At 43.2% G+C, this 19,428-nt stretch overlaps 1 protein-coding gene across 2 annotated transcripts in view; it reads right to left on the bottom strand.

The window, feature by feature from the left end:
* Window positions 1-6,902: 6,902 nt before the first annotated feature.
* The window catches only part of phf12b (PHD finger protein 12b), a 54,283-nt gene continuing 41,757 nt past the window's right edge, over window positions 6,903-19,428 (bottom strand). Inside the window, exons 11-15 of one of the 2 annotated variants that reach the window (XM_056283251.1) lie at window positions 10,055-10,213; window positions 9,867-9,962; window positions 8,514-8,596; window positions 8,201-8,339; window positions 6,903-8,024 (exon numbers count right to left, since the gene is read on the bottom strand). In XM_056283251.1, the coding sequence (XP_056139226.1) occupies window positions 7,597-8,024; window positions 8,201-8,339; window positions 8,514-8,596; window positions 9,867-9,962; window positions 10,055-10,213 (905 nt within the window). In that variant the 3' untranslated portion in view covers window positions 6,903-7,596. The remainder of the gene's footprint in view (window positions 8,025-8,200; window positions 8,340-8,513; window positions 8,597-9,866; window positions 9,963-10,054; window positions 10,214-19,428) is intronic. The other variant, XR_008810508.1, reaches the window with a different exon arrangement.

The following is a 19,428-nucleotide window of genomic DNA, read 5'->3' as shown; positions in this document are numbered from 1 at the left end:
GATGGATGTATTTATTGTATCATAAATAAAGTAAAAGAGGTGCAATTTAAAATATTACACATTATTTACAATGTGGAAGATTTTCTTACACACACATTTAAGAATGAAAACGATGAAAAATATATATTCTGTGAGGATGATCCCGAGACTGCTTCTTGAGTGTCTGTGCTGTGAAACCTCCAGGGATATTTTGATTTCTTCTAACCCTGCATTGCACCTGACGGAAAGTGATGCTTCTCTGTATTTCACAGTATTGTGTTTCATGTTAAACCAGAGGTCTACTTCTAATTATTATCTTCATAATTTCAGGGAGAGTTCATAATCTTAAGAGTGATATGGTCTAAAGAGAAACCCGCTCGTGACAACTTTAAATGAGAACTTTCGACATTTTAAAGTGACATAAGAACTACAAAGCTACAAGAACACCAGATGTTTTGAATGCAGTGAATTTCAATAGTAACTTAAACATGTTTTTTTTTATCTTTTTTTGTACAATGTCGCCGTCACAGGTTATATTGTAGCAAGACTTAGGTACTGTTGTGAAGCATCTTGCACCGGGTTGATAAATAGGAGAAAACGGCATCTCCATTCAGGAGGAAGGTGATGGTGATTCTGGTGGTTGTGTTCCCACGTCTCATGAAATGGCTCGAATGCTCCACTGGCAGTTTAAAATAAAAGACATCTACATATGTCTTTTATTCTACAAATACTTACAGGTCAGACATTATATGTATAAGAAAGCCAGCTCGCTGGAATTTTCAAAGGACTCTAACCTGCTAGAGTTTTTTTTTTCTGGACCACAAAGAGCAAAAACACTTCATATCTCACCGTTATTCTGAGATGTTAAGTTTGGACTTGAACAAACGTGCATGGTTAAGGACATCTTGGCGTACATTGCTCAAATGTGTGATGGGTAATGATGTGTGGGATGAGATCCTGCGGTTGCCTTCCAGAATTTCAATCTGCAATAGATATAAAGAATTACAATACAATACCCTACATAATATCTATACATCACCATACATTTATAGTAAGTATAAAACAGGAATTTAACCAAATTGTCCCAAATGTAAAACTCATGTATGCACTAGGCTGCGTTGCTTGTGGGAATGCAATAAAATCCAGTTATTCTGGAGGGCAATATGTGCAAACATCAGTACAGCAACAGGTCAACAGGTGTCAGCAAATCCACTTCTATGTCTGCTTGGAAATGTCCCTGACTCTCTCAGACAACACGAGGAAGGGCTTAAGTCGCTTCTGATGCTGGCGAGGAAAGCCATCATGGTGAAGTGGGTCAGGGATGACCCTCCTTCTGCTTCCATGTGGAAATCTCTGATCTCCCAGGTTATGACTCTGGAAAAAAAAATAGGACACTATATTGATGGAAGGACTCATCTTTTTTCTGCAGAAATGGAAGAAGCCATTGGGAGTCTCTGGGAGTTAAATATAATTTGGACTTAAGTGGGTACTAACGGTGGACAAACGATTGAATTGGGGACATTGGGTATGAGTCGGATCCATGTATACAATTGTTTAATTTCACTATATTGTTTCTCTTGTGTAAATGCTGTAGTGCTGTGCCTCATTTTTTATTTATTGCCCCCCCCACCCTATGGAGCAGTCCTGTAACGTGTTTTGTTTGTTTCTTTTATTACAATAATAAATAAATAAAGGCATCTTTAAGCTCATTCAGACATGCTGACCCATACAATCCGTAAAACTTGCGTTGAAAATTTCCCAGCCCGTGTCCTGCAGGTTAGACAGTTGATATTGTAGCGAACTCAGCGGGCAGTCGAGAATCGCTGCAGCCGGGACGCGAACCCGTATCTCCTGGACCGTGAGCGACAACGTTAACCAGTCAACTAAAGGGTCCGATCCGACTGCGATGGTTCTCGACTGCACCCCTGAATTCGCTACATTGGTGTCAGACGTGGGATGGTGAGACCGTGAAGTCATCGGAAGAGCGTGCGCCCAGAGGCGTGAGGGAGCTGATATGCTGAAGCGTGGGGACGCGCTTCACGAAGGGGGGGGGGGGGTCGTGTAACGTGCACAAATAAGTAGACACGTTAGCCCTTGGCTAACGGGTCGGACCCTTTAGTCAACGGGTTAACGTAGTCGCCTGTGGTGCAGGAGTTACGGGTTCGCGTCCCGGCTGTGGCGGTTCTCGACTGCCCCCTGTGTTCACTACATTGGTGTCAGAAGTGGGATGGCGAGGCCATCAGAAGCGCTTGCGCCCATGAGGCGTGGGGGCATAGGGAGCTGATATGCTGAAGCGCGGGGACGCGCTTCCCGATGGAGGGGGGTAGTGTAAATAAATAAAAGACATCTTAAAGCTCATTCAGACATGCTGACCCGTACAATCCGTCAAACTTGCGTGGACAGTTCCCCAGCCCGTGTCCTGCAGGTCAGACAGTTGATATCTATTGAAACAGGTTATTAAAACGTATTATGGAGATAAGTACGTCACACATAAAAATAGCCCAGAAAGCTTCAAACTTTTCTCCATGTGTGCCAATTAGAAATAACTGCAATGATTTGTGTTGCCCTACCTGAGATCCCTGATTGTGTACCCCTTCAGAAAGTGGCTGTCAGGCTGAATTTCACTGCATGCTGACTGACCTTGTGTTTTCACCCTTTCACCCTGTTTTCACTCAGATTATTTAATTATTCTAGCAGGTTTGAGAGGGTTGGGCTCTGCGCTGCGGTGGATAAATGAACTTGAACGCTAAATTGAACTTCAATGTGCAAGCGGGCGGGGACTCTTCACAGTTGTGGGTCTGATGTGTGTCAGAACGAGTTTAAAAAAAACTCCCAGAGGAGACTTTGGTGACTGCCTAGTCAACTGACGTCCATCCTGTACATCAGTTGACTAGGTGGCCTTTCAATGTGCCCTGGGACACGTGCATTGACACTTCAAATGTGATGTGGACAAATGTGTCACAGGCCACCTCTTAATGTGGCCTGAGCATCGGATCTCAAGAAACAGTGAGGACGCATTGGGTGCATTCACACCTGTACGTAGAGCTGTCCACTTGTGATCGGATCACCCAAGACGCATATTAATACCAGGTGTAAACAGGCTCTCGGTTTCTCCAAGCATGGTATTCACACACAGCAGGTCTTGTTGCTCTTACAGTTCTATCGAGCTCTGCTTGACTATTCCCCGATCCTATGTATAACACAAGTGCACAATGAACCTGTGTACTCTACTTAACTCTGAAAAACTGAGGATAGAATTCAATTACTGTTTTTATTGCTGCATAACAATTGCATCGTGTGCATCGATACATAATTTATACCCGCTTCATCCAATTCAGGGTATTGGGGCGCTGGAGTACATCACAGCAAGCACTGGTTGGAAGGCAGGGAGACACCCCGGATGGGTCACCAGTCCATTGCAGTGCTCACACATACAGTCGCTCCCACGGATAATTTGGAGACTCCAATTCAACTAGCATGCTTGTCTTTGAACTGTGAGAGGAAATTGAAGTACCTAGAGGAAACCCACGCGAAAACTGTGAGAACATACAGACTGCACAGATAATCACTACAGTCTTTGTATAAACACACACTTAAAACTCCAGACTAAAAAAACCAAATTATTTCCATCATTGTGCAATCCTAAATTAATATAACCTTCTAAACTGGAAAAACCGGATTAAGCATGTAAATGTATGTCTTATCTACAAAATCACACATGGTATGCCCCCACCACCACCACCACTCAGAGATTCTGTTTGCCCAAGAACAAACTCGTATCGGACCATGAGAGGACATACAAGAGGGGACTGCATTATTCCACTTAGGAGAAGTGCCTTTAGTCAGTCTGCCTTGTATGTTAGAGCCTCACAAGAGTGGAACTCTGTTCCAACACATAGCAGAGAACTCAACACATACCAGTCATTCAGTTCTCATTTAAAGCAGTGGTTCATTGACAGTCAAATCTGCCACAACTAATAACCACTTCCTCTTTGCTAATGTCAGTCTGCCAGTGAACTTGTCTCGTTTCTCCAAATATGGTATTTGCATGTGTTGTCAGTTGTGGCTTGTATTTTGTGTGTAGCTGTCTCAGTGTGATTCGTGTGTTGTTTCACATATTGACTGCTTCATGCTCTATATGACACTGTGCTGCCTGCTTGACTCAACTAATGTTTGCTAAACGCTGCTTAATGTTGTCCTGTCGCTTGCTTCATGAACTATATGCTTCTATATTGCATGCTTCATCTATATATGCTTAACACTGCTTAATGTTGTCCTGTCAACACTATCACACCATTTTAGCTGTATTAACATTCATGGTATAATTTTCTAATGTAACATGCCAATTTTATTAATGTTTTGAGTCATGAATGACTAATTTTGTCATGAGTTGTTGCTTGTATGCTATTTCAATTATTGTATTTTTATTTACCTTTTACTTGTTTTTTTGTGTTTTTGTTTTTTTACTTAATAGGGAGCACATTGTAACATCTGGTCAGAGACTACAGATGAAAATTAGCCTTTTGGCTAACTCTGGCATATTTACAGCAATGTTTATTGATGTGCAATATCCGTGTCAAATAAATAGATGCAATAAAAAAAGAAGATGGAACTGAATGCAGGGCCTTCCTGCTGCGAGGCAACAATGCTAACAACTAAGCAACCAAGCCACCTTGGGAAACGAGCAAAAACATCAACATCTCATGTCCACTAATATCACTTGACCATCCATCCAGCCATCCATTATCCAAACCGCTTATCCTGGTCGTGGGGATGCTGGAGCCTATCCCAGCAGTCATTGGGCGGCAGGTGGGGAGACACCCAGGACAGGCCACGCCAGGCCACCACAGGGCCGACACACACATACACACCTAGGGACAATTTAGTACGGCCGATTCACCGGACCTACATGTCTTTGGACTGTGAGAGGAAACCGGAGCACCTGGAGGAAACCCACGCAGACACGGGAGAACATGCAAACTCCACACAGAGGACGGACGACCCAATTGATCACTTGACCAATTGCAGATAATTGAACCAAGTTCAAAGCAGCATAGAAATAAAAAGATGTTATTTATGGAACCATGAGTTTCAAGGTCTGTCAAGTGTTCCCTGCAATATTATGGCTGACAACAAACCGTCTAACCTGCATTGTTAATAAGCAGATCTAGTCTGGGCTCGATCTTCAGGAAGGCTTCAGCAAAGGCATGAACAGATTTTAGACTCCCCAGATCCAACTGCATGAACACCACCTCTGCTGCCACTCTCCTGGAAAAAAATAGCTTGTTTTCAGAAGCTTACAAGTCTACATATGAAGCCACTATGTCTTGTCACGATAGTGCACATAATCCACTATCATCTCTCATTCACCCTCTTGACTTCAGCAAGAGCAGCTTCTCATCGCTCTGCACTGCGACAGGCCAGAATGACCCTGGCTCCTCTCTTAGCCAGATCTATGGCTGTAGTCTTTCCGTGTTGCTGCCTGGGGTTGGAACAACAAAGACATAACAGGACAGAAATTCTTAATGTGTGGCTTTCCATACAACTCTTAAAAGGATAATATTGCCAAATGCAAAACGTGAATGACTACAAACTCCCACCAATAACATGGAAAGTTTGATTCTAAATTCTTATTCAACCAAACCCTGATGACTGTCATCTGAATGACAGCCCAGGCTAAAAACTTACCAGTAACGATGACAGTTTTTCCATGCAACTTGGCTTTGTTTTTGCATCGCTTTCCTTTAACCACCACAGTACGAAAAATATACAATGCCCCTACAACTACACCCACAACCAACAGAAAGGTAGACATGGTCCTAGGCCAAGATTCCTGTTTCAGAACTGCTTTCACAGAGCGAATGAGAATAATCTGAATTTTAAAAGTTTAAAGAATCAGTGGTTTCCTGTGCGTGACGTTATGGTGCTCCCGTTATCAGTCCGTTGCAGTGGATTTGAATGAGCAGATTCCGGGACACAGACACGTGACGTCCCTGCCTTTACCTGGACCAGGTGTGTCAAGGCAGAAAACGATTCGTTTTGTAAAACTGAAATCCACGACTTTTCTATTTTATCCATTTGAAACGTGACGATGTAGCGATTCTACTGGACAACCAGCATTACATGACAACACCGCTCCAATATAGTTGGATGTAGGAGGCAGAGTGAAATGGACCCGTTGCCACTGATTTATTCTGACTACATTTAAGACGTAGTCGCTCGTGCGCAGTCAGCTCATGAGTAGCCCGCGCCCTTGTTAAAATGCGAACCTCGAACCAGAGCTAATGCTGGCAGTCTAATGTATTACAAACGTCCATCAAAACATTGTACCGTATTCGACGGTACTACTGGCAGCTTGTCCGCACCACGTTTCCTTTCTCCTGGATTGTTTCCAACACGGACGTGTTTGCCGCTGCATCAGTTCGCGCGACCGGAGCAAAACCATTCTGTAGCGTCACGAGCCAAGCTTGTCCAATCACGGCGAGGATGCTGTTCGTACGGCGTACCCGCCTTCACGGTCCGGGTGGATAAAATGACTGGGGAGAAAAGTTGCAAATATCAGCTTTAGGCAAACCACACAGCTCCGGCTCAACTTTGAACCAAGGTCATGTAGTACATCAACACTCAAATCTACTAAACACATACAATGCAAAACTGTAGAGCCTTGGCATTAAGGTCATGTACAAGTAATTAAATCCAACAGTACTTTTCTCTGTAACTTGGAGCCGATTGCTGCATATTCACTGTGAAATGTCATATTGCTCATCTTCTTTGCTAAAAGTGACTGACACTGGTTGATGGTAATGCAATCTGAGGTAGAATCTGGACAATGGTAAACTGGGTAGATCAGGACGGCCGAGAATGAATAGCAATAAGGATTACAACAAACCAAGAAAAAACACAAATGGGACACATATTCGACTTTGTTCTTAGAAAATCTTTCTGTATTTACATGTTTTAACAGACAAGCAGGTACAGACAAAGAGTGCTTATATACAGAGCAGCACAAGATGTTAAAATGAGTGCTAAAACAACATATTTACAGATGGACTACTGTGGAAAGTACAGACTAAGAAGACTTAATCACAAAACTTGTTTCTCTACTAGGTATTACAAATTCCATCAGGAACTGTACAGTTAAAAACAGTATATCTACATGAATCCAATGTTTCTCCAATCGAGAGGCACTGAATTGTATATACTTACATAATATATACATATAAGAGTGTGTAAGCATGTATGAATTCATACATATATACTTGGTGCAAAAGCAGCAAAAGAAATTATATTTGTAGGACTTAAATACTAGAAACAATATGTGCTAAATGGGCTGACTGACAAGTAATTTTACACAATACAAAACTACTATACTGGCAAAAAGAAAACTGAGTGAAAGGTAAATGTTTGCTCAATGTCCCAATGATCTTAAGTGAACAAAAGGTTATAGTCAGTCATTCAAAAACAGAAGAGATTGTCGATAATACTTCAAGTTCATGCAAAGATACAAACCAATGAAATGAAAAAATAAACAATTTCCCTGTTGACCAGCAGTGCAGCTTTCCCTTCATTGTGATAAGAAAAGGTGCAAAACAAAGGAGAATAACTTCCTTCTGTGGGCTATGGAACGGAATTAGATCGCAGTACGGGCACTTGGTGGAGAATGAGGGTCTCATTGTCTTTGTTTGCCCCGTCCTGGGTCAAAGTTGTGCTGACAGTGGCAGTGTTAGTTGTGGTACTGGAAGGGCTTGTGGAGGTGCTGGTGCAGCTGCCAATTGCTGCATCTTCCTCTTTGGGCTGCTTAATGGCAAACTCAGTAATGCTGAAGACAAACTGCAAGCAGCCCAGTTTAATATAACTGCCGTGGTGAAGCAATGCTGTACCCTCCCAACCGGCACCACTGCCCCCAATTAGGCTCGAGCTGCTGGCCTTGCAACTACAAGAGAGCCCTGGGCCTCCCTGGAGCTGGCAGCTCATCACTCCACCAGCTGGCATCAAACCCACCATAGACCCAGGCTGCTCCTCCGGCTCCCTCTTCTTACTGTGGTCTGCATTAAAGGTGAGGACAGCATTGTTAACAGCTAGCCATACAGATACAACAGTTAAAATCCAATCCATTGGTCATCTAAAGCACAAATGGTGGAATACTACTTTTATTAAGTGAAAAAGAAGAGTGGTTTAGACATATCAAACATAAACTCTACAGAGATTTAACTTGACTAACTGGTAATGCTTTGCACTTTCGACACCAAGCCACTAGGTGGAGACAGGGAGGCCTTCTCAGAGAAGTCACAGGAGTAGAGCACGTTGTCCACTGTAGTTCCATGCTCACTATAGTTGAGCAGCTCGTAATGTTTGGTATTCTGGGAAGAAAAGAGCAACCACAGTTAGACTATGCCCTTCAACTAAAAGATGCGCCAAATTCATCTCACTTCCAACTGTTTAACAGATAAGATGGAATTACACGAGACACCTGGTTTGTAACCATATTTTTTTTTTACACCTTAGTAGGTAGAATTTAATAGAATACAACCCACCTCATCATAAAAAATACAGGCATGTTTCCCAGAAACGTAGTTGCAGTGACCATAGTTTGTAAGGCACACATCCATGTCAGCACCTAAAATAGAGGTTGTGAGAAAATGATCATGTCTAGTACTCTATACTCCTGGCTTCAATAACCGCATTTCCATCCAAGCGGTTTAATGCAATTTTTTTTGTCATTTTGAATTAAAAGGCTTGAAGGAATCCCCAAAATTTGTATAGTTTCTACACTTGTTTGAGGTGGATAAATGTTTAAATTCTATAAAGGGAAATGTGATAAACTGAAATGGAAATGCATCTGCCAAATAAAAAAAAAGAAATGCAAATAAAATTCAACTAACTGTAATACGCGCATGTCTTCTGCTGTAGAAGATGACGCATATGCATATTATGAAAATATAGCCAAAACTATAATCAAATTTTTCCGATTCTTCGTGTGTACCTGTGAAAACATTGGTAAAGAATATTTTTTTAACTGTAGGCTACCGAGTAAAAAGTATCAATGATCAACTCTGCAGAAGGTGTATTTATCGTCTTTTTAGAGGAGCCGCAAGCAATCCCGGTAGACAACCAGCAACTAAGCTAAGCCAGGCTAAGCGCAGGGTTCAATGTACCTTCACGCTACATGCACAGACATAAAAAAGGTATCCAAGATTTTGTCCTACTCTAGGGAAGTAAGACATAATGTAAAAACCCCAGAAACTAAAGAATCCCTTTAACTTTGCAAGTCTATGTGTGTGACTGAAAGAGAACCAGTTCAGAGCCAAATGGAAGCTACGTGTTGAACCACTTTACATTTCTGACATATTACTTTTGCAATGTGATCAATGTATGCTATCGTAAGATCCACGGAGAATGTTTGAAAAGGGCTAAGGTAAAATTAATGAATGGAAATTAAAGACCCTGACCAGCAAAAATCGAGTAATAAAGATTCTACAGCAACATTCTCAAATACAAATACACATGCACTACGAAGTCACATTTTGTAGAAAATGTGCTACTTGTATGACGTTTGCTGAAATGCGAATTGGCAGTCCACGCCGTTCATGTAGTTTCCGAGACACAAATATCACCGAGTACAGACAGAACCCCCCCCCCCCCCCCAAAAAAAACCAAAAAACAAAACCCATTCAGAAAAGGCAGTGGAGGAAGGGGAAACTGACATTGGATGGGGTCTTCAAATCTGGATTTTAGTAGACTACTGATGTCCACAATCTTACAAAAAAACAATTACAGTATTATATATAGCAAATGGTAATCTAAGATTCACATCTGTCCCATCATTGGAGGGTCACAACAAAAAAAATCTGGCTCAGATGTTAGAGCATAGTGGTGTGCAGTCTTACCGGAGCCTATGTATAATGTCCTATAGCACATGTCTACAGCTTCTCCTTTGCCTGTGAGGGGGTAGAAAACTGCTCGGGCCTGCACTTTCTTCTGACCTGCAAGAAAAAATATGTTTAGCCTGTGACAGACATTCTCCATCAACAACAACCACAGTTGATACATACATTAAAAAAGGGTGAATTCTCACTTTGTGGGTGTGATGACTGGGGTTTGAGGTTACTGGTGGCAGGAGGAAGAATATCATCCCTCTGAGAAATGGCTGGCACTTTGGGAGGGAAAAGCTGCTGGATCCTTTGCCAGGCCAAAAGTTTAACCATCTCATCATCCAGCTTGTCCAGTTCAATTCCTATAGATACATAACCACAGTGATAAAACAATGTGTAATAGTTCATGCATGGTACAACATTCCGGCAAAACACATCTAGTTTCCTCTAGAATCTATATCCAGATGACTTCACGCTGTTCTGATGGCCAAAGGAGGCACAACACGTTACTAGATAGGTGTACCTAATAAACTGGCATCTCAGTGTGTATTACACCCCCCATGCACAGAGAGATAATGTACACTAGTGGTCAGTAGTAAAGTGGTAAAAAAGGTGGAAGAATGTGCTCCACTAAAGATCTGCAATGGTGTATGCTACAACAGCTTACATTTTTAGTTTAACCTTAAACCTGCAGTGCGAAAGTTTAGTCTCCCCCCTCTGGCAGTGAGAGTAATGCTACACCGTGTTTGTCCTCGCCATCACTCGCTTTCTTTTTAATCCTTCCTCTTAACACCTGCTTTCTTTTTCTCTGGAGCATCAAAAGCTTTTCTTGGACACTTCTCAAGTTTTTCTTCTGTAGCTTCCAAGCCCAGAAGCTGCTGGCACAAAGTCCTGAAGCCCATTAGAGGCATGCAAACGCTTTCGTCACATGGAAGTTCAGCTTCTCCCCCCCAAAAAAACAGGTATACAATTGTCATACAGACGAAAAAAGAAAAAAAAAAACGGAAAAAAAAATTGTACAGACAAGGGAGTTCAAAGTCCACTCGTTTCAAGTCCTCTCAGGGTTCAAATAAAACGTACTGTCTTTAAAATATTTGTTTTTCACATTTTCAGTGAAGGTGCCGTACTGCTTGAGTTCAACAATAAATGGATGACAGCAGGTTTGGAGTCCGACCATTTAGATTTGTGGATGTTGGCAAAGCAATCATTGCTGGTTGATGTAAAACGCTTCACTACGCATCACTTCCGGTGCACCAGCAAGGAAATGTCGCCACTGACATCAGATTTAAAACGCCGGTATACTGCAAAATAGAGATGTACCTGGTGGTGATAGGCTCAATCGTCATTGCATGAACTCGTCTGGCGAGGGCTTGAATGTCACAGACATTTATTTATATGTAAAATCCTGCACTCTGGTTTTAACTTAACCAGTCAGACCCAGTGAGACTAGAAATCACTTTTTCAATATAGGGTTGAGCGATATGTCAACATGTTCCTACCGGCCAGGGTCAGACCAACAATCGGCGATTGTCGATACCCCCCTGCCGGCCATTTTCAGCGAATGCAATCGTGGAAAAGCTCATTCCGAAAAAGAATACAAAGTCCCCTATTTCGGATTATTTTGATTTAATCCCCGATGCAACCGGCAAGCCAAGGGCCTAAATGAAGTAATCTGCTGCCTTAACAATCAAGTGATGGCAAAAGATTCTACCACTATCAATGCGCACGAGCATTAATGTGAAAACCTAATTTTACTGATCATTACAGCCGTATAGGCTACGCTTCAGTTTAATGAAATAAATCACCTTGAGATCTTTGCTAAGCAATAAGCTCCAATGATGGCGTGAATAGTTGTCTGACACGATTAGAAAAAAAAAATCTGATGGCGTTAAGAGAAGGACGCCTCTGTTTGCAGCCTCCAAATGAAGAAGCAAGTGGGGATAATGTAACTATGCTATTAAATGATCAGGGTACATAACTACACGTACAGGTTTTGGTCTAATTCTCAAATATCACTGATGAATTGACATTGCTTTTACGCACCAATCGATCAGACTGCAACCAATAAAGACGGCTTAAGTTCCCTCACTGCCCTGTTTTGGGGAAGACTCGTTGGAAACCAGCGCAACAAGAACGTGCATATGGCCCACCTCCAACTGCCAGTTCTTACACGCACACGATTTGAACTGCACTTTATAGGTTAATTATTTACTGAGCTGAATTCTGGAGAAGGCGGACCATTAAATTAGCAAAATAAAAGGAAAATAAATAAATATTCAACAACTTACAAACAGAAGGAAAAAAACAATTTACCAACAGGAGGAAAAAAAAAATCACAAGGAAAATGGAATAAACAGTCAATAACACTTAAGCAACACTACTACTAATACTACTACTACTTTCGGCTGCTCCCGTTGGGGGTCGCCACAGCAAATCATCAGTTTCCATCTCTTCCTGTCTTCTGCATCTTTCTCTGTCAGACCAGCCACCTGCATGTCCTCTCTCACTACATCCATAAACCTCCTCTTTGGCCTTCCTCTTATCCTCTTCCCTGGCAGCTCCATATTCAGCATTCTTCTCCCAATATACCCAGCATCTCTCCTCCACACATGTCCAAGCCATCTCAATCTTGCTTCTCTTGCTTTGTCTCCAAACCGTCCAACCTGAGCTGTCCCTCTAATATAATCGTTCCTAATCCTGTCCTTCTTCGTCACTCCCAATGAAAATCTTAGCATCTTCACCATTACTGCCTCCAGCTCCACCTCCTGTCTTTTCATCAGTGCCACTGTCTCCAACCCATATATCATAGCTGGACTTCAACAGCAACACGCCAGGCAGAAAAACTACAGTCAAAAGTCCAACAGGGTCAGGACCAAACAGCAACTGGGCTAATCAAAACGTTAGCAGTCCTAAATTGTGTCCGCCTCCAGCCCCTGAACAACTGTGTTGAATTTGCCCAGAGACCAGCTTCAACGATTTCATCTCATCCTACAGTGTGTTCCTCGCACATGGAGCAAAGCATATTAACATCCTTTTGCCATCCCACCCATCTCAGGCTTTAGGGAATGACATCAAGAACAAATATCAACTATAAGAAAAGATTACCACCAAGTTTCTGAGTGATGGAAATACCCAGAAACAGGCCTAGAATCATCTTTTTTAAAAAAGTACATCAGTGACTATGGGTGTGTTTGCATGCACACTAACGTGCTGATCTTAACCTTATTATGGTAATACTACGATTATTGAAATGGTCATTTTAGCACTTTTATCTTATTTCCAGAATCAAGGCAAGGTCTTAAGTGACATATTCAAAACCCGATCCAGACAGACCCCTGGAATTTAGTCCAATCTTTTAATGCATGTGGATGTCTTTTGATTTTTCTTTTTTTTAAACTACGCATCAGGGTAAAGATGCACATTTGGATGGCTATACCAGCCATAGGCGCTGGGTGAGAAGCACTCATTTGAATGAAAGGGCTGTCATTTTTAGTCCATCATTCAGAGTTCATTACATTCATGGCTGCCAAGGGTGTTGAATAAATCTCCACACTTCTTCACCTCCCTGGTGCAAACACACAATCTGATGACTTCGTCACCTACATTCAGTTGTTGTTACTTCTTTCACAGCAACACCAAATATAAAACTGTATATATTAAAGTAACAGAAATCCACTGCACACAGGTGGTGTGGCGGTCTATTCCGTTGCCTACCAACATGCCGGATCACCGGTTTAAATCCCCATGTTGCCTCTGGCTTGGTCAGGTGTCCCTACAGACACAACTGGCCGTGTTTGCGGGTGGGAAGCCGTATGTGGGCATGTGTCCTGGTTGCTGCACTAGTGCCTCCTCTGGTCAGTCGGGGCGCTTTTTCGGGAGGGAGGGGGAACTGGGGGGAATAGCGTGAGCCTTCCACGTGCTATGTCCCCCTGGCGAAACTCCTTAAAGTCAGGTGAAAAGAAGCGGCTGGCAACTCTACATGTATCGGAGGAGGCATGTGAGGAGCCATACCAACATGTACCCTGGCTCTGCCAAATGTCGGAAACTAAGCAAGTATGGGCTTGGCTAGTACTTGGATGGGAGACCTCCCAGGAAAACTGAGTTGCTGCCAGAAGTGGTGTTGGTGAGCCAGTAGGGGGCAGTCTTCCCTCTGGTCCCAATAAAAAACAACAAATATGAAATCCCAATGTCTCAGTGCAGTGATGGGAACACTGTGCTGTAGGAGATACCGTCCTTCGGATGAGACGTTAAACCGAGGTCCTGACTCACTGTGGTCATTAAAGAACCCATGGCACTTATCGCAAAGAGTAGGGGGTTCCCCAGTGTTCTGGCAAAATTCACAACCTGGCTCTCTCCATCTGGCCACCTAATCATCACACCCATGTAATTGGCTCAATGATTCTTCTCTCTCCACCTCAAGCTGATGTGTGGTGTGCGTTCTGATGTAAAATGGCTGCTGTGCATCAACCAGGTGGTGCTACACATTGGTGGTTGCTGAAGTGAGTTTCCCCCTTACTTGTGAAGCACTTTGGGTGTCTAGAAAAGTGCTATATAAATGATGATGATGATGATTATTATTATAATTATGCTGTCGTCTGCAGCCCTCCCTGGATCGGCAGAGGGGGGGTGGAGCAGAGACCGGGACGGCTCGAAAGAGTGGGGTAATTGGCCTAATTCAATTAGGCAGAGAAAAAAAAGGGGGGGCAAAATAAATCCACTGCACAGGCAAAAGGATGGAGAAATAGAGGGAAGCATTAAATAAGCTGTTTCTGTGGAGCATATACAATTATGCAAAGAATCATATGGATGCTGCTAATGGAGTATTTGCATTACTCATATCTATGTGTAAGCCATAATCAAAACATTAGCATAATATTGTGTTGTAGTGTTGTTATTCTATGTTAAATATACTGAGAGAGCCATGAAACCGAGTCAAATTCCATGTAGTGCAAACCTACATGGCCAATAAACATATTCTGAAACTAACTCCTAATAACTGGATTTCTTGTTTGCATGAAAACATAATCTGTCTCCAAGTGGAAGAGGCAGGCCAATCAACCTGAGCACATAAGGTGCAATGGTGAGCGCGGGATTTAGCAACTAATAAACCAACACTTTCTGATAGTGTCTAGCATATGAAAGCACTGAGAGGTGAGAAGATGCATGCCTCCTCGAGTGTATTTGTTGTCAACTCAAGTAACACTATCTTCACCTGGTTCAGTGTCTTGGTTCTGTCAGACACAACGAGATTTGAGCTGTGCTCGCCACTGGGTTCAGCGCACATCTGACTAGGTGTTCAGGGATGTTTTCAAAACTTCTAGCAAAACAAGTTCGTCATTATCTTTTTTTCTTTTTTTTTTAATATATTTTATATTATCTTTTCCTCCATTTTGCCTTCCGTGCCTGGCTGGCTGCCGCCATTTCTATTGGCCGCGCGGGTATTCGTCACAGCTTGCAGTGCCCAATGTTCAATGAGCTGGCTGAGCGATGCGCTGCACCCGTGCTTTGCTCGACGCAGCAAAAAGCCATCGTGGCATGGTGCAAGCCATCAGAAATAATGGCTTTCAGAGCACAGTGGTGCAGTTGTCGCATTGTGTGTTGAGGCCTTCTCTCCTCTGCTCGGTGTGTGTGTGTGTGTGTGTGTGTGTGTGTGGAGGGGCTGAGCTCGGCCCTTGTTAAAACACAGAGAGCAGAGGAGAGGAGAGAAACTAGCATGACCAAATGACAGTAACCAGTAGCCTACCGGTGTGCGAGTTTTCGTTACAGTTAGAGCCAATCAGAGGCAGAGTAGGGCATGTCTTTATAGAACATTATAAAAGTAATGACTTATACCAAAAGGTATAAATGAGTTGATTAATTTTTATTTTATTATCACCGATCATTCCAGACCTCTAACCTTGAATAAAAATCAGATGTGGACCATTAAGTTTAAGAAACCTTGCTATTGAGATTGCACAGCTTATTCTAGTTCAAACATATTTGATATTCATTCATTATCCAAACCACTTATCCTGCTCTCAGGGTCGCGGGGATGTTGGAAATCATGAAGTGTGACGGAAACAGCAACAAAGACCCACGAGAGCCAATGAGAGTGAAGCTGACTGAGAAGTGGACATTTCAGAACTCAAAACAACAATTACAGCCAACCACTGGAAATACAACTGTTCTGAGCATTGGGACTCTGACTAATCATTAGTATAATCACTAAGTGTCTTCACAATAGAAACGGAATGAGAGTAGAACCAACATTGAACTGTTTGCCTTGAACATCTGAGAAGTTCAAAACAAAAACAGATAGTTGTTAGTTGCCATAGTGACAACACACATCAGTGGGGCCGTAAATGTTCGTTCTACTCCACTGCTCGTTTGCAAAAACCTCACCTCAGTGACTCCGCGACAATAAAAAATAAATACATTAAGAGTTCGGGGGCATCTGGGCAGCATAGCGATCTATTCTGTTGCCTACCAACACAGGGGTCGCCGGTTCGAATCCCAGTGTTACCTCCAGCTTGGCCGTGCATCCCTACAGACACAATGGGCCCTGTCTGCGGGTGGGAAGCTGGATGTGGGTATGTGTTCTGGTCGCTGCACTAGCGCCTCCTCTGATTGGTTGGGGCGCCTGTTCAGGGGGGAGGCGGAATTGGGGGGAATAGCATGATCCTCCCACGCACTACATCCCCCTGGCCAAACTCCCCACTGTCAGGTGAAAAGAAGCTGCTGGCAACTCCACATGTATCAGAGGAGGCATTTGGTAGTCTGCAACCCTCCCCGGATCGGCAGAGGGGGTGGAGCAGAGTTCAGGACAGTTCAGAAAATAGGGTAATTGGCCAAGTACAACTGGGGAGAAAAAGAGGGGAAAGTCCCCCCTCCCAAAAAAAGAAGAGTCCACGACTTGCTGCAATCAGTGAGTCCGGTACTAAAAAAAAAAAGGCAAAAAACCTTTGCAGTGATCAAAGTAGAGCTGATTGCCAAGATCCAAAGTTTACCCGTGCTTGACAACTTTCACCTGAAAGTGTCATAACTAAACGCTTGAAAAAGATGCATGGAGAACAGTTTCTGCTATTGTCAGTGTCTGTGGTAAGTGAAGTTACATTTTTGGAGAGTTGTATTATTTGTAGCTTCAGATTAAAACAATTCCCATTGATCCAAAACGTTGTGGCTACATGACATCACAAAGATCAAAGAACACCCCGAACCTTAATCACCGCCCATAGTAACTGGGAGTTCAGGAACTCATCAACTAAATTGACGACTATGTGAACACAGTGCAACTACACGAAACATTTCAGAAATGCATCAGACCACTTGTACACACAAATCCTAAAGGCCTAAGAGCCTCATAAAATGATGTACTCATGTGCCAAGGAGGGCCAAGAGGGTGCAGGTTTTCATTTCAACCGATCACTATATCAGCTGATATCATCCATGAGCTCCTCCGCCTCATGCTGAAGTGGTGATAATCTGTGAACTCAACTGTGCAGTGATCAGCTGGAATGAAAACCTACACCCTCTCAGCCCTCCATTGCGCATGGTGTGACACCCCTGATCTAAATGTAGTTGGCATATTAGAGCCACAATTGTGAAAAATAGGTGAATACAGTCTATATTTATAAATGCAAACAGTCCTTACGACACAAAATTTACCTAATGAAATTATCAAACTTATATTGTCATAATACTAACTTGATAATAATTCTGCTTTTGGCTTGTTCCCTGTTTCTCATGGGTCGCCACAGCGGATCTTACAGTTTCCATCAGTACCCTATGAAGGCACAGCACCGATGGCAGTTGTTGTTAACCCGGGCCTCAGCCGATCCCATATGGAGCCTCGACCGATCCGCTATGGTCTTATCAATCTGCATACTGATTTGACAAAATTTTACGTCGGATGCCCTTCCTGACACAACCACTACCCCTATGGACTCATGTGTATCATATGCGTATATGTATTATCATCATAACTTGATAATCCATCCATCCCTTATGCAAGCCGCTTATCCTGCTCTCAGGGTCACGGGGACGCTGGAGCCTATCCCAGCAGTCACTGGGCGGCAGGCGGGATGACACCCTGGACAGACCGCCAGGCCATCACAGGGCCGACACACACACACACACACACACACACACACACACACACACACACACACACACTCTCACACCTAGGGTAACTTGATGATAATAATTTAAAAAAAAAAAAGTCTTGCTGCCACTCTCTTGCACCCAGCAATGGATTACTCCCCGATTTCTACATCAGAATATGACACCAAACAATTTTTCTTAATTGGTCATCTAAACTGAAGTGAAGCAGCTCCAATCACTGTGGCTATGGTTACCATGGCCTTTTTTTTCTCCATGTAGGGCTAGGCCTTCATCTTTCCCCACACTAGTCACACCCGATGAGACGCTACAGAAAATAATGATCTTCTGGAACAATCATTTCGATTTCAGCATAAGTAAAGATTTTTTTTTCCCCGGGATTTTTCCCACTTTTTCTCCCCAATTGTATTGGGCCAATTACCCCACTCTCCCGAGCCGTCCCGGTCACTGCTCCACCCCCTCTGCTGATCCGGGGGAGGGATACAGACTACCACATGCCTCCTCCAATACACGTGGAATCGCCCGCCAGCCACTTCTTTTCACCTGACAGTGAGGAGTTTCACCAGGGGGGCGTAGCGCATGGGAAGATCACACTATTCCTCCCAGTTCCCCCTCCCCCCTGAACAGGCACCTCAATCGACCAGAGGAGGCGCTAGTGCAGCGACCAGGACACATACCCATATCCAGCTTCCCACCCGCAGAGAAGGCCAATTGTAACCATAGGGACGCCCGACCAAGCCGGTAACACGAGGATTTGAACCGGCGATCCTCATGTTGGTAAGCAATGGAATAGACTGCCACGCCACCCAGATGCCCCAAGATTTTCTTTTTTACACCTGTAAGTGCCATGCTTCACCTTTTCATTAAGCTACATCTCTTTCACTTCTCAATTTCTGTGCCATGCTCTATGCCTGCAACAGGGCCCCCCTTATCAGGAGATATCAGGGAGTGGTATTATGCTAGTGCTAAACTTATAATTAGAAAATGGATCTAGATTCACGAACATACCCGCATTGGGCTGAAAACTGGCTGATCAGAACGGATTTCGAATCTGGCGGTAATTTTGTTTGTGCAGTTTTTATGGGCACAAAGTAAGATCATTTTGCACGCACATATTACTGAATAAGGCCCATTTTTCTCAACAAACATTGCTAATCTGATAAGTCACTTTCTCAGTGCAGGTAGAATTTGGCACCTACTAGCCAGGTACTGTTGAGCTCGACAGTGTAAGAAACACACAAACACTATAAGCCTTGTTATCATTAGTTATAGAGAGGGATGGTTCTGCTCAGTCCAAACTTACTGCTCAACACTTGGTTGTGTGATGGGCCTAAGTCAATGACATTGCTGAGGGAACAGTTGAACACGGAGTTGACGATTAGCGTTTGCTGCTGGTTACCAATGATCCAACAGATTATCTGAATACCCATCAACTGTACCAAGAATGTCAATTACTCGGATGAAAAACATTGAGAAACGT

This window comes from Lampris incognitus, chromosome 7, assembly GCF_029633865.1.
Source record: "Lampris incognitus isolate fLamInc1 chromosome 7, fLamInc1.hap2, whole genome shotgun sequence".
In the NCBI taxonomy this organism is placed as follows: Eukaryota; Metazoa; Chordata; class Actinopteri; order Lampriformes; family Lampridae; genus Lampris; species Lampris incognitus.
Note: the sequence above shows the minus strand (reverse complement) of the source record. Positions and strands in the feature narration are given on the sequence as shown.